The following is a 15493-nucleotide window of genomic DNA, read 5'->3' on the forward strand; positions in this document are numbered from 1 at the left end:
CTCACCATAAAAGTATATGTTATAACATTCCAAACTTGTCGACTTTCGACGAAACTTATTATTTTTCAATTTGTTTAGCGTCTAAGCTTTCCAACCCTTTTGGTACTTGTTTTTCATGATCTTAAAGATTTGTAACCTCCAAAATAACATGATGAACTTACGTTGTGTACTTTCAAAAAAAATCTCATTTCCGAGCTTACATCAATTGGCTTACGACGTACTCTCACGTACGAAAATATGGGATGTAACAATTATGCCGGTTGTGGTGTAATAGCATGGAGTTACATTCCCATGATGAGTAGTTGACTAGCTGAATTAGGAAGTTTGGTTGGAATTGAATGTACATATTTTTTTGGTATCAATAGAAGTTATTATTTTGACAAAAAAAAGAAGTAAAATGACTTTCTATAGCCGCTATCAAAATAATAGTCACACACATATATACATACATATTTTTTTATGTTATATACAAAATATGTACAAATTTTATACGCTTTTAGCTATCGAATATAAATAATTTATGGTGCGAACTAAAAGTGATAACGCACTCAAAAAAATCATCTTAAATTCAGAATCTTTGATATTCAGAATTCAAATTTAAATGCAATATTTTAATAATCAGACGTGTTCTGATTTTAACATCTCAATCACAACTAAACAAAATCACAAAAAAAACAAACGACCTTAGGTTTAAGTTGGTTAGTGGATAACCCAAAATTTAAACATATATCTTCTCGAAAGTAACAGATCATCTTAGATTTACATAACCAGCGAAAAATAAACGTACTTATAATTCTCTTTCACTGAGTGACGCCTTGTTGCTTGCTCTCTTCCTCCCCGCCCTCTCTTTGTTGCCGTTGCTTGCTTATTCTAGGGCTTCACCACCTTTTATTTCATTGTTCCTCTCAATTCCCATGCACACATAAATTTTCTTTAATTCTAGGGTTTTATAGGGATTATTGGATGGTTTGTTAGATAATAGTTGAAGGTTCTGAGAATTGAGAAAACGAAAGATGGCATCTTCAGATAAAGAACTGGAACAACAGCTCGTCGAAGCTGGAAACAAGCTTCTTCAGCCTCTTTCTTCGGTTGACGATGAACTCCTTCTGTTACTCGACGTGAGTCCCTTCTCCTCTTTTATAGTATTTTTTTCCCCGCTTTAATTCGAATTGGCTGATTCTTGTAATAGTTTTAAAAAGTGAGTTGCATATTTATTTATACTGGCCACATTTGAAATTGCCTAGGGGTTATCAATGTGAGTGTTGGGAGCTTTTTCCTACCTTCAATTTGTATATGGCTTTTACCTCTGCATTTGAGTTTTGTGGGTTGGCTGGAAAGCCTAATGGTTCTGTTTAGATGGCATTTCAAGGAAAAAGCAAAATAAAACCGTCTGCTTTTGAATTTGACAAAAGATGGGTTGAAGTCTACAGTCACAACACGTCCAAAGTTCTACAATGCACACCTAATATCTCCAGATAAGCTCATAGAATCCGTTATTTATGTCGTGAAGTATTGATTTGATTTGGATAATTTGCAGGTTTGAGGCTAGTCTTGGCCAATAGATCATTGTCATGGAGAAAGCGCAGAAATTTTCTTGTGTTTTACCCTCTAAGTGAGAAGAATTTCATGAAATTAGCTACCTGCCAATTCCTCTCTTCCTCTCTAGTGGAAGCGCTCTATAGCCTTTCCTATCTATGGTCGAGACAGAGGACCAAACCGTTGCTAGGGTAACACTACTAGTACCCTACCCAGCTAAAATCCCAACCCTGACTATCATCACGCCTTCCCCCGCTGCTGTACTCAGCTGGTTGACCAGATGCTCAAGATCTAAACTACATCCAGGTCTCCAGAAACTTATAAGAGGACGCAAGTGATGGTATTTCAAGAAAAGGTTCCCCTCCTAGTAGCCTTTTGGATTTGTTGTACTGTCATTTCCTTTTGGCTTGATATATTATAAACTTTCGGGAATGTCAGAATGTGTCTCAGAGTTCCTTCTCCACACCACCCGTGACTCCTAAATCTGATTCAACTTCCACACCCACCTTCAAGGTTTTGGGGCTGATGAAGTTTTCCGATCATTTCCCTCGTCAAGAAAAGAAGTTTTCCTATCATTTCATAATATTCCTCCAAAATCTACACCCAAAAAGGAGTAACTTTTTTAGTCCTCCACCCCCCTTCAAGAACTCCATACATTTCCACTATCACCCCCTTCCATAAAGCATGCTCCTCAATTTCGAATCTCCATAATCGCCCTAATAGGACCTTGTTTATAACTCAGTGTTTTTCCCACCCCAAGACCACCTCATTTTTTTGGAGACGTGACGTCTTCCCAACTGATTAAATGGAACTTCTTAACCCCATGTTCTGAGTCCATAAGTAGTTCCTTTGGAGCCTTTCAAATTTGCTGTGACATTAGTTGGTCCGTGAAACAATGATATAAAGTACGTGCGAATGCTCAATAAAGTGCTTGCAGTTAATACTTCCTTCACCCTTTCGACATACACCTCATTTGTCCTCCTGCATTTTCTCAACTCTCTCAATCACCAGGTCCCATGCAGCTTGATCCTTATTAACGCCCAAAGGTAAGCCGAGATAAGTTGTTGGAAAAGGTCCAACCTTGCAACTAAGCAGTGGTGCTAGATTCTCAATATTGTTACTTCACCCGCTGGTCACTTGGGATGATCTCGTACTTCTTGAGCTTGATTTTACGGCTTGACAATGACTGAGTCAGTGTAAGAACCTGTCTAAGATAATCCAGCTGGTTAGTGTTTATGTCACGGCAAACTAAAGTATCTTTGTGAACAAGAGATGTGAAAATCTCATTGTGCATTGCTCCCGATCACCACAGGGAAACCCCTGAAGTAACGACCTGTACAGTTCATCCATCATTCCACTCTACGCTTCTATTATCAGGATGAGTAGTGTAGGAGATAATGGGTCCCTCTGTCTCAAACGCTTCTTTATCGCCCTTAAAGTACCGCCAGCAGCTCAGAAGTTCATTTACTGACCATGCATCAATCACTGAAATCCTAACATATTAAGGAACAAGTCCAGGGTTGCCTAGCAGTTGGACATTGAATAAATAGATGATCGTTGTTCTCTACTTCTTTGTGCCACATATAACATCTGTCGAATAACAAAATCCCCCTCTTGTGGATATAATTGCGTGGGGTAGGCATCACGAGACAAAATCCAGTATCTTGACTTTATTGGGGGTTTTCGTCTTCCGTATTTGTTTCCAAGGACATATGCAGTTATGTTGTGTATTAGAGTTTAATTACCTGTAGCAAGATTTGACAGAAAAAGGTTCTACTGCTATGTCTTTAAATAACCCGTCACCTTTCTTACATTTTAAAAAATGTGCCGCTTTCAAGTCCAACACATGGATTGGTGCTTTTCACTTAATTCATTTTCAATTTATAGGAAAATGTATATTCATGTTTATGGTTTATAAATAGCCTTTGGATGTACAACATTATGGTTTTTCTGGTCTATCTTCAGTTACTGCTTGTTACATGCTCCCATGATATAAGTGGCGCTGCTATGTACTTGCCAAATTGTTTCTTTCTTTTTTTCTTCTTCAAATTTTCTGCTTTCTAACTATTGTTTTAGAAACTCCATAACTTATTAGCTTGGTAGCCTGAACTTGGGGCTAACTTTGATCTTCAGCTCATCAGTAGGTAAGAACTTTACAAGTTTGCATGTGGTTCCTTGTATCCTATTTGGAGCAAGAAAATTAGCCCTACTGGTTTTCTTCAAGAAACACCAAGTAATTAATTGTTATCTTATTGCAAATAACATGAATTTGACTTGCAAATGGGAGCTGTTACTAGATGGAAATAATATGATTTTATAATTTTGTGTCCTCTGTAGATGTATCATCATTGTATTTTAAGCTTGATTTGACTAGCACTCGTCCATTGAGGCCTTTAAAATGGAAATGAGAAAAAGAAAAGTGTTGGGAAATAAATAAGATGATATATTTGGTGGGGTGAAACATAATTTTTTCACTTTTAATCCTTCCATGTTTTGGTTGATTTGATTTTGCAAAAAAATTCAGATCAGAATCTGGAATTGTATTTCAGGATTCCTGTGCCACCTCTTTGTTAGGCTTCTACTTCTCAATTTTTTCACTTGTGCGTTGTTGTTTTTTAATTTTCCCTTTATCGTCTACTTAAAGCGAGTGGAGTCTTGCCTGTCTAGAGTGGAGCAATCACCAGCCATATCCATGCATGATGCACTTTCTCCGTTAATTAAGTCATTAGTAGCAGATGAACTCCTAAGGCATTCGGATGTTGATGTGAAGGTCGCTGTTGCTTCTTGTGTATCTGAAATAACTAGAATATCTGCTCCAAACGCTCCATATGATGATGACAAAATGAAGGTATCAGAAATTTACTCTGTCATTATCCTTCCTTATCGGCCGTCTAATAACATTCCATTTGGTTGACACACAGGATGTCTTTCAATTAATTGTTTCATCCTTTGAGAATTTTCATGACGAGTGCAGCAGATCATATAGTAAAAGGGCCTTGGTCCTTGAGACTGTGGCCAAGGTCAGGTCATGTGTGATCATGCTTGATCTAGAATGCGATAAGCTCATAACAGAGATGTTTCAGCATTTCCTTAAAGAGATAAGGTACCTCCATATATCTTATTGCTTTAAACGTAATTTTGCTATCAAGGACATTTTGACTTCTTCTAGTTGTAATCTACTTTTTCCTCACAAAAAAGTGATTCTGTTTGATTGAAAATTTTGACTATAGATGTTCACCACGGTGAGCTTCTATTGTTTGCTCTTTCAAGTACTACTTGTAATTAATATTGAAAGTCTTTTCCCAAATATTAAAAATAATTTTCTAACAATGTTTTTACTCGTATATTCTTGGATTTGCAGATTCCTTGGACTGCATCTGAAGTTTATGATCCCTATATTATCTTTTATGGGCGAAGTTTATGATCCATATACTTCTATAATTTTTTTTATTAATTTTTTTCCAGGACTTGTATTGTTTATAGAATTGCTTATTTATGTACATGTAATCGTACCTTTATTGGGGTTTAAGCAATTGTTGGAGGCCAGAGTTGTGCCAAATGTGTTATTTGATTTTATGCCGAAAATGTCTTACTGTCCACATCTGCTTGCATACTAACTAGACATTCATTCCTCGCATTCCTCACTAAATCGAGCAATGTGATAGTGCACGTATTGAGATTCAGCTTGACCAGTATCCATAATGGAACTGGAAGGTCAATTATCCTTTTTGATGATATCTAATGCTGCATTAAAGTAGTGAGGTAGGAATTTTTTCTTGAATATTGGTATAAAATGAAAAGTTATATCTAAATAAGCGATGATGTTCTAACTGAAATAGAGGATTGCATTTTCTGTAATTCTCGTCAGCTACTTCTCGTTCTGCTTGTTGTGAAGAATGAATTTGTGAAGCTTTATTAAACCACTACCAATCTGTCAATTCTAACTATACTGATGGGCGTCCCTGGGATGAATTCTGTTGCTGGCTGGATTTTAAGTCTCTTAGGACTCGTTTAGTACGAGGGATAAGGGATAATTAGTCCCGGGATTAAATTTGAGACGACTTTATCCCATGTTTGGTTGGGATAAAATCATGGTATAACTAATCCCGATTCCCGGGATTAGTTATCCCGCAATTGTAGTGACTTTTATCCCTATGAGAGGGTGGAATAACTAATTCCGGGATAATTAATCATGCGATAACTTGTTTCCCAACCAAACGACCCCTTATAGACTTATACGCTGTTATGGATCACAAATTTTGTATGTCATGCTGCAGTTGTTAGTAGATATAAAATAGTGGCATTTACTCTATGGAACTTGACTTTCTTTTAGTCGACCTTTTACTTTGGTTTCGGTAGCATTTCCATGTTAATTATCAATTTAGCATTATTTCTGAAATGATTGTTGTAAACCTAGTAATAAATTGTTCAACATCACTGCTTTGTGAATGACGTTAGGGTAGACATCGTGAAGTTAATCAATTTAACAGTTTATTGCTTGAATTCCATTTCCAGAGATTTTCATTCGGAGGATATATTCACATATATGGCGACGATAATGACTGTTGTGTTGGAAGAAAGTGAAGAAGTAACTATGGAACTGCTTACCCCACTGCTGGCTACTGTAAAAAAGCACAGCAAGGTTTTTCATGGTTTAATAGATGCACTTATTTTGTATTGTCGCATTTATTAAGTCCTTTTTAGTCTTGTGATATGGCTAAATGTTCTCAACTTTCAGGAGGTGACGCCCATTGCTAAGAAGTTGGTGAAGACAGTATTTGCAAATTGTGCACCCAAGCTCAAACCTTACCTGGCACAAGCAGTTGAATCATTAGACCTTTCTTTGGATGAGTACAGCAAATCCCTGACCTCTGTGTTGGAAGGGACTCATATAGCTGTTGAGCTTGGCAATGACAGTTCCTTAAGAGACCAATTGGTAAACTTAATTTTCATTGTTAAGTTATGCTGCCTTTTTAAGATTTTGATGCTCTATTGCCCCTGTAAAATAAAATTTTCAGTTTTCAAATCCGAACTCCTGTAGTAGCAATGTTCAGATGATATCTACTAAATTGTAGCGGCATAACTGACAGGCACAGATCAAGTAAATGACCATAAAATAACTTGGTACAGTGAGGGCTACTGTTAACAGCATATTTGAATATGAAATAAGAATGCAAAAAAAATTTCTTTCTAAAAAGTTTTATGATGTTTTGCAAAAGGGAGAAGGTAGAGCTAAAATCACATAAAATGATTGTTATCTCAAAAGACCTGCAATTTCTTGGGCTCCACACAAATTTAGCGAAATGCAGGACAGAATAAAGGCTAAAGACCCATAGAAGTGACACCAACTAGTGGAGATTAAGGTTTAGTCATATGCGCTGTGCTGACGTCAGGCAAAGTGTTGCTGGTATCTATTTAGTTTGTTTAAAGATTGTTAGTAGGAGGTGTAGGAAACCTCGATTGTTGGTAAACTCAATTTTTAGACACAGGAATGAAATGAGTCGAAATAGAGCAAAATGGATTGTAAGGAATTTATGCTAACCCTAACTAGCTCGGAATTGAGGCAAAGTAGTTTTTGTTGTATTGTTATGATGTTTTGCCACAGCAATTTAACAAGGAAACCAATTTCTTAGTCTTGTCCAAAAGAGTTGGAAGTGTATAACTTTCTTGATGCGTCGTTGTGTAGATGATGTGATTAGATGCCAAATATATCTCGTAGTTCATATGTAAGTGCTGAAGTTCTAATGTTTTGCCAATTTTGTAGCTCTTTAGCAATGAGATTGATGATTGCTAAATATTAATGGTTCTGGGGAAGAGTGATTTCGGCAAATGTTTTGCATGTTGATTTCATAGTTGTTCAACATGTACTTGTTCTCAGTATGAGAATTTGAAGCCCCTTTTTACTGTCTGTGTGTGCCACAAGTGTGTAGTAGTTGATGTTGTTGGTTTGGACGCAATATTATCGCAGTATTTTTTATTTTCTTATAGTGAAGTAAGTTGTTTCATAATCTCATTACTGGCATCAAGTAGATGCAAAGAGTACAAAGGTAAATATGCTTGCTCCATTACGTGATGTTATAAATAGAATCTGGGAGCTAACCGAAAAACCAAAAAATCTGATGAAGGCCATGCTATTGCAGTCTCTCTTTGTGTGGCATCGGGTTGAAGGTTTCACTTTTTAAAAACTACTGACAATGTGATTGACCTTGCAATTCTCTCCTTATTTTAGTATTAAGTTTATATATTGATGTGTGTTCAAGGCTGCTGAGAGCAAGTTTTCTGGCCTTCCAGAGGGTGTTCATGCAACTCAGTTGTGCGATTGGATTTCTTATGTTTTGTGATTTTTCCAGGATATTTTTGTTATAAGTATTTTTATATCTTGTCTTGGAATGCACATTGTCTAAGGCTGCTGGGAGCAAAGTGGCTAGAATATCTTTGGACGAGGCAGGCCAGGCATGTTATCTGGATATTATGATTATTATTTGTTTGTGTTTCCAAATCAATGAATTGGTTTGATGTCATCTATGGTCGTGCATATAAATGTGTTATTTCCAGAATGTGCTTCCAATGTGATTGTGTTGTTGGCTGGCTGTTATTTTAAGGTATTTATTTGGGAACTTCTTATTTGATTAGATGGCTGAGAGTGTCAGAGAAGAGTCATGCTCTGATGACGTTGACCATGCTGTTAATAAATCTTCAAAGTCCATCACAAGTAATGGTGTTAGTGAAAGAAACGGGGAATCTGCTGCTCAAACAGATTCTTTGATTAAGGTCGGGAATCATGATACTGGGGATCTGCAAGATGCTGCTGCTAAGATGACATCGAAGTCTGATTCTGATGATTCAATGGTTGAGAAGTCAATGAAATCAGAGTCTAGGTCAGCACAAGCTGCTAAGGAAAGTGCAAAGAAGGCAAACTCTTTAATAAACTCAGCTGAATCTTCTTTTCAAGCTCCTGACGACAATGAAAAAGAAGCCGATGGGCTTCCAGAATGCAGGAAAAATCAAAATAGCGATTCTGAAAGTTCCACTTCTGATGAACCAGCTTGTGAGGGATTCAACTCTTTGGAGAAGAAAATAGAAGCTAACCTTCAGCATTCTACGCCAAAAGAATCTGAGGGAGACGCTATAAATGTAGCTCCGACATCTCCAAGTCGGAGCCTTGCTGACGAGTGTGTCGGAAAAAAGGCTGGTCGTGGTCGGCCAAAGAAGAAAAAAAGCTCGAATAAAAAACAGAGTGTGTCTAAGGAGGTATCTGAAGGTACAAAAAACTTAGAAGCAAAGCAGGTCAGTCGCCCTTCCAAGGAAGCCCCTTTAGAGCCTTCTCACGAGGAAAAAGAAGATGGCTCCTCCAGTGACGCGGAGGCAATAACGCCGAAGCAGTTGGGTAAGAAGAATGAACCGAGGGTTAAGAGTCAGAGCCAGGATGGCCCCTCTACGAAAAAGGACGATGGCAAAAAGCGTGCTCCTGCAAAAGCTAGGCTGGTAGTATGATTCCCTACAATATTCTTCTAAGGATGATGTCGCTTTAGTTTCTGGTTTCTCCCATTGCAGCTTCATCCCTTTCTAGACTTACCAAACGCTCTTCATGTTAGTCCCATCTATTTTGTTTCTTATTGGCGCTATCTAATTTTGTTCTTTTTTTTGGGTAGGAGAGCACACCTTCACCGGATTCTCCTGATAAGCCTGCTAAAGATGAAGGTAACCAAGAGGAAATCACAAAGAGTGCAAAGAGAAAACAGTCGTCTGGTAAGGACAGGGTAAGTGCTTTACAATGTATATTTATGCTGCTTTATCCATCTTATCTGTTAGCTGTTCAGTGTCCAAATGCCACTGTACTTGTGAAAATAAATATCATGCTCAAAAATTTCTGCTTGATTTGACCGTCCCATTGGAATCTCCTTTTCGACATAGTTGCAGTATCTTGCTTGTCTTTTTCACTCTACTTATGACAGTCTATGCACCCCCCTTTAACCATGATATTGATATTTTAAACGTGCATATCCAGGATGAAGGTTGTCGGATGTGTAGTGAAATCTTCAAAAATTGGTTTATATTTGATTCATTTATCATCTAGAGAATGTATTGTGTGATTAATCAGTGACTTCTCTAGGAAGCTGATGTCTAATCAGTATATGCTGTTGTGCTACTTGTCAGGCAACAGAGGATGTGCAATATGATGAAAGCCTGGTTGGTTTAAAAGTTAAAGTTTGGTGGCCACATGATCGATCGTAAGTGTTTATCTTATTTCCTGTGTTACACTGTTGTCAACTTGTTTGCTCTACCTTTTTTCCCCCGCCCCCTTGGCCCTCAGAACTAATTGCTATAGTTCTTGAGCAATTTTTATCATATCGGGGTAACAGAAATTGCTGCGCAAATGTATGTTAGTTTTATTTGTACACTTTTAGCAATGTAAACTTGCTTTACTTTTGTTTGTAAACACATTCTGGGGTTTTTGCTGACCCTGCGCTGTTGTTACAGATTCTATGAAGGTGTTATTAGTGCCTTTGATTCTGGCAAAAGAAAGCACACTGTAAGTGCAGTTTATTTCCTGCTGCTATAGTAGATTTGTTCCCTTTGTTACTTGCAAAGTTTGACTGGTATTTTCATACTAGGTTTCATATGATGATGGAGAAATAGAAGTATTAAATCTCAGAAAGGAACGGTGGGAATTCATTCAAGGAGATGAAGTGTCTGAAGAGGTTTATTGCTGGCAGAATTTGATATTTGCTGGATTTACCTTATGCATTCTCTAATGCATTTGAATGCTGATCTGTTGGCAGGATCAAATCGCACGTCCAGATGTGTCATCAGTAGTGTAAGCATGCTATTTATTACTTATTCCTTTAGGCGCTACTGGTTGGTGTAGCGAGGACATTTTATCTCATAAACACCAAAACTGTTAATACAATGTTTGGTTGCTACTTTCTTTTCCTCATAAATAATACCTCCATAAGTTTATGTGAGAATTTGTGTATTATTCTATGCGACATAGAATATGGAATAACAATATGAATGTTTGTAATACATGGATTAGGCATCTACATATTATTTTAACCTATTTGTGGGGCATAGGCACTAATAACATTGATTGCCTCCTCCTATACAAGCCTTAATGCAACAATCCTATCCCCAGCTCGTTTTATCTCTATAACTTTATTTTTAAGTCCTGGTTCTACAGTAATTTCCAACCCATTCATATTTTTATCTATCGGCGCAATATCATAATTTATAACCCGTGTTATCTCTCTAGGCTTTTGCCATGCAATATTAACTCTCCTCCTTTTTAGGGTATCCACCAAATTCCATCGACTTCCCTGTCAAAGTGCATATGCTCCAGCTACCTACCTGAATTCGACTCTCTTGGACTAGCTTTTTACCCTTATCTGTCCATGATGCGAGAAGCCTTTCTTATTTTACAGCACATCCGGGCATTGATGAGGCGAAAGTAGCTTTTGTACTCATACCTGTCCATGAAGTGGGAACCCTTTCATACCCACATTCGGGCATGATGTAGGAACAATTGCTTATACTCCTTCACAGTCACATAGGTGCGATGTATGAGGATTATGAATTGACAAGTTTTACGCTGGCTGCCAGTCTACCTTAATGCTTCTCCTTTATTATTTTTTTTGATAACCGTGGTATCCAGTTCAACTTGCGCATACGTCGGCTAATTCCATACAGTACCTGTAGCAGGTACTGGGTGACTTTGTCCACCAGGCTTGGAAGAAATCACGTAATGTTTTTGCCTCCGTTGAGATTTGAACATGATGCCTCATGGCTCTCAACCTACATCATTGACCACTTGGCCACACCCTTGGGTGCTTAATCTCCCTCCTCCTTTATTTGGGCTTGGGACCAGCAATGTGAATTCATTTATATCCTTTTCTCCATTCTCTTTAGGAAGACAGAATAAGGAAGATCGTGTGTGATAAAAGTGCTCTAAGCATTCTGTTCACATCATCATGGACAATTTCCAAGGTATAGTGAAAGATTCCCATTGTAAAATCCATCAGGTTCCTGTACCTTTTTTCCTTCATAAGCCATCCCAAATCCATCAGGTTTTGGTACTTTATCTTCATAGCTTTTCAGTGATCTCCTTTTCAGAAAGTCTTCGCAAGATATCTTTTTAACACAAGTTAATGTTCTGAAATGAAATTTCATCCAATGTCAGTTGCAACTTTTTGTATCAGTTAACCATCACTTATAAAATTGTAATTACTCTTTCCTTAATTTCTTCATCTCCAGATATTCTCGTTCATATGTAATTACTGGATAAATTATATCTCCTATGAGCATAGACAATTTTATGAAAAAGATCTACTGTCATTTCCATCTTTCAACCATCTCACTGTCGACTTCCATCTCCAGCTTATTTCCTGTGTTCCTTGAATCCTCACTTTGTAGCTCCTGTTTTTGGTACATTATCTCTTCTTTCTCTAGCTCATATAATTCTTGAAGAACTTTGACAATATTATTTTCTGGTTTTCCAAGACCCCAAGTATTCTCCTATTTTGCTTCTTAAAATGTTCCTCAGTACTTTCAAATTGCTTGCCAATTTGTAATCTGGTCTTTCTAATCTTGAAATTGTCCCGCCATTGTCTGACAAATTCTTTAAAGCCCTCTTGTTTTAATCTGTGATATGTGTAGGTGTAGATTACCGTGGTGTGTCTAGAAATCGCTCTTCCCATTCAGTAAAAATTGGAATCTGTCAATATGTGATGCACTAATTTTTTTTTATTTTTCTTAGAAAGATGTGATGCACTGAGTTTATTGCTGGATGTAATTTGAGTGCCAGTCACATTAAGTTAATATCATTAATGAAGTGCCAAAAGTTGAACATTCCCTGAAGGTCACCATCTTGACTACGTACATTGCAAGGCAAGTCTCACAAGATTGAAATCCACGGCTAATCACAAGTAAAAGAAGTCAATAGGTTTTATTGTATGCGTTATACTTTTCAACTTTAACTTTTGCCGGATGGCTTTTTTTTAATATAAAATACTCATTAGTAAAATATTATGTTCCTCATCCTCGTGGTGCTTTTTCCTATGATTTTTTCCTGATAGATGATGCCCCACTATTTTATTATTTTTCTCCTTCTCTGCCTGTTACTTCATGGCGCACACACCATCATTGAACGAATTTGTTTTCATTGGACGGACTGAAAAAGCCTGACTTCCTGCTCTGATTTCCCATAATTTTCGTTGGTTGAATTGCTGGATTTTGAGGGCTATTGCATTGTGCTGCTTCCACAGCACAACTATATACACCTGTGATGGCATGTGACTTTGATTATTTGTAACATGTCACTTCTGTTAGTCTATGAGCAAAGCCAGGTGCTATGGCTGGATTGTGTGTATAAATAACCATTTTATGTGGTCTTCTGTTTCGGTGGTTGCAGTATAAGAGAAGTTTCTCTTAGTTTGAGACCCAAGTGGAGCGGGCTATGTTTAAATTGTCCATAACTATTTAGATGTCTTTTATTGTCTTATTATGTTTTTCTTGATTTAAGCCACAAAGTTATTGTATGAAGTGATGGGATGTGGAAATTAACATTGTAAGGAGGATCTAGTGTTACCTCTTTAAAGAAATCGAGGCTATCTTTTAAGTGATTGTGTGATTAACCTTTTCTTCTCAGCCATTTAAGGTATGGCGTGATTTATTGTTACTGAATCTAATTATTTGAACTTAAGTAGAGTTAAAGGAGTTGTAATTCCATTTCCTGAAGTGGCTTCATTGAATTCTGTTGACTCCTGTGCTTTCATATGCCAGGCAAAAGAAAAAAGGTAGAACAATTGCTGAATCATCAGCGAAGCATGCCAAAGTGGAGGCTTCACCTAATAGGTTATCTTTTATATCTCATCCATTTTTTTAAATTTTATGAAATTGATAGGTATTGAAGCTAATGATTTCAGTTTTTGATCTGTTTCTTACAGTAATCTCAAAGGCAAGTCCACAAAATCTGGACTTAAATCCAGGAGTGAAGGTAAATCTGATGGGAGAAATGAGGATGATGAGCCTGGCAGTAAATCGAAGGCCCAACCTCGAAAGAGCACTGGTAAATCTGTTGACGACGCTGAAAAGGTATCTGGCAAATCTAATATTGGTAGTAGTACACCTAAATCCAAGTCTGAGCAAGAATCCTCATCAAAGACTGCCACCAAGTCCAAAGGTAAAACTCCTCAAAGTGGCAGCAAGCCTAATGCCAATGGCACGGGCAAGGCAAAGTCAAGTTCCTCAAAGGTGAAAGAAACATCGGACCGAAAAGAAAAGTTAACTGATCCAGTGAAAACACCTGAAAGCACAAAGGATAAATTATCTGTTGCATCAAAGGAACAAGTAAGTGAGACAAAAAGTGGAAAAAAGCGAGGCAGAGGGAAACGGTGAATATATGTGATGCGTCTTTAGGGGAGCTATTCGGTCTTGCCGTATGGTTGGTCTTGGGGGACTTGTTGCACAGCTCATTGAAGGGAGAGTATGCATGCCTTTCATGTTAATTGTTCTGTGATGACAGTTCAGGATCATGGCTTTGCAAATATTGTAGTAGCTTTGTAATTCTTTTGGTCTGTGAGTATCCCGAGGGTAGTTTTTCTCTCAATTTCACTGTAGTAGTAGATTGAAGTTACATTATTAGTTTCTCGTTTCTGGTTAGCAGTTTAGCTTCGGTCGTCGTGGCCTAGATCACTAAGGTATCATAAGCGTTACTGTATTTATGGGATGCAGTTTGAAGTTGCAACAGGTGAAGTTTCTAGTTAGCTATGTTGACGTCTTTTGGAGCTAGTTAGCTATGTTGACGTATCTCGGAGCTAGACAAAATGAGCCAAGTGACGAGCTTTTCCCTTCTATTCTAGAGGGTAGAATATTATTGTGGGAGTTTGGTTTCTTCTTCAACGATATGGTAATGGTTTTGACCAACTTTGACAATACCATTTGATGAGCCATAGGTAAGCAAAAAGCTCAAGCTAACTATATGGACTATAAAAATGCAACTACGTCTAGTCACAAGAGCAGAGTTAGTTTAAAGGGGTTCGATATAATTTTTTTGTCAAAAGATTAATCTATGCCTATGGTATTATTTTTTCTTTTTTTCTTTTAAATCTCAAACTTGTTACTCTTGGCTTCGAGGCGCTGAGATGACTGCAGATTTTACTTTATTTATTGTCTTATGCTTAATTGCAGAATCATGCCTGTTATAAAAGAATACTCCATTGTTTGACACTAAAGCCAACTATGTTATCAGTCTGATTTCACACTTTTCCTCTCCCCCCCCCCCCCCCCCCACAAAAAAAAAAAAAAGAAGAAGAAAAAGAAAACTAGATAATAGATAATGTAGTATTTTTTTTTTTGGTATTGTTATCATCTCACGTTACAAAGATTTGATTCTCCGAGCTGTACTTTCTCCACAAGAAAGATACTGCAATACCTATCCCTTTGTGAATTATTCTCCATTTAAGTCATTTCATGATAATTTTTTTCTCTCAAACAAAAGAAAGCATTGTATTTGTATATTCAATTAGAATATTTGAAAGAGGTTCTCGTTCTCTTGGAGGTTTTGTTGATGGGATAAGGAATAATAGTCCAGGGATTAGATATGTGATTATTTTATTTTGCGTTTGGTTGAATTTAAATTGAAGAATTAATTTAAATAGCCGTCCACGTAATCGCTTAAACTAAAAATAGCCCGTGAAGGTATAATTATGCATAATTTATGTATTATACATGTAAATTTGTGTATGAAATAACCTAAAAATTATGTAAATGGCTAGAAAAGTAAATAATTAATATAGCTGGCTATTTGTGTAAAATCCCTTTTTGAATTCGGGATTGCTCAATTTATACCACAATTTTGGTATTATTCTCGTGGAATAATAATTTCGGGATAAAATACTATAATGACGAAGATGCCCTTTTCTAATGCCATTTCCTCAAGTCCTTATAATAATTTTGGATT

At 37.1% G+C, this 15493-nt stretch overlaps 1 protein-coding gene across 8 annotated transcripts; it reads left to right on the plus strand.

The window, feature by feature from the left end:
• Nucleotides 1-739: 739 nt before the first annotated feature.
• LOC104238048 (sister chromatid cohesion protein PDS5 homolog C-like) lies at nucleotides 740-14322 on the plus strand. 8 transcript variants are annotated; one of them, XM_070155657.1, is made up of 15 exons: nucleotides 740-1118; nucleotides 1538-3680; nucleotides 4181-4384; nucleotides 4458-4639; nucleotides 6052-6178; nucleotides 6275-6472; nucleotides 7942-7989; nucleotides 8170-9024; nucleotides 9189-9296; nucleotides 9694-9767; nucleotides 10018-10069; nucleotides 10152-10238; nucleotides 10320-10354; nucleotides 13315-13386; nucleotides 13479-14322. In XM_070155657.1, the coding sequence occupies exons 3-15, from the start codon at nucleotides 4229-4231 to the stop codon at nucleotides 13927-13929; spliced, it is 2445 nt and encodes an 814-aa protein (XP_070011758.1). In that variant the 5' UTR covers nucleotides 740-1118; nucleotides 1538-3680; nucleotides 4181-4228; the 3' UTR covers nucleotides 13930-14322. The 8 variants fall into 8 exon arrangements, with proteins under 8 accessions (XP_070011758.1, XP_070011759.1, XP_070011760.1 ...); XM_070155658.1 differs by having other exon boundaries at nucleotides 1538-3306; XM_070155659.1 differs by having other exon boundaries at nucleotides 1538-3171.
• Nucleotides 14323-15493: the final 1171 nt, after the last annotated feature.

Source organism: Nicotiana sylvestris, chromosome 8 (genome assembly GCF_000393655.2).
Source record: "Nicotiana sylvestris chromosome 8, ASM39365v2, whole genome shotgun sequence".
In the NCBI taxonomy this organism is placed as follows: domain Eukaryota; kingdom Viridiplantae; phylum Streptophyta; class Magnoliopsida; order Solanales; family Solanaceae; genus Nicotiana; species Nicotiana sylvestris.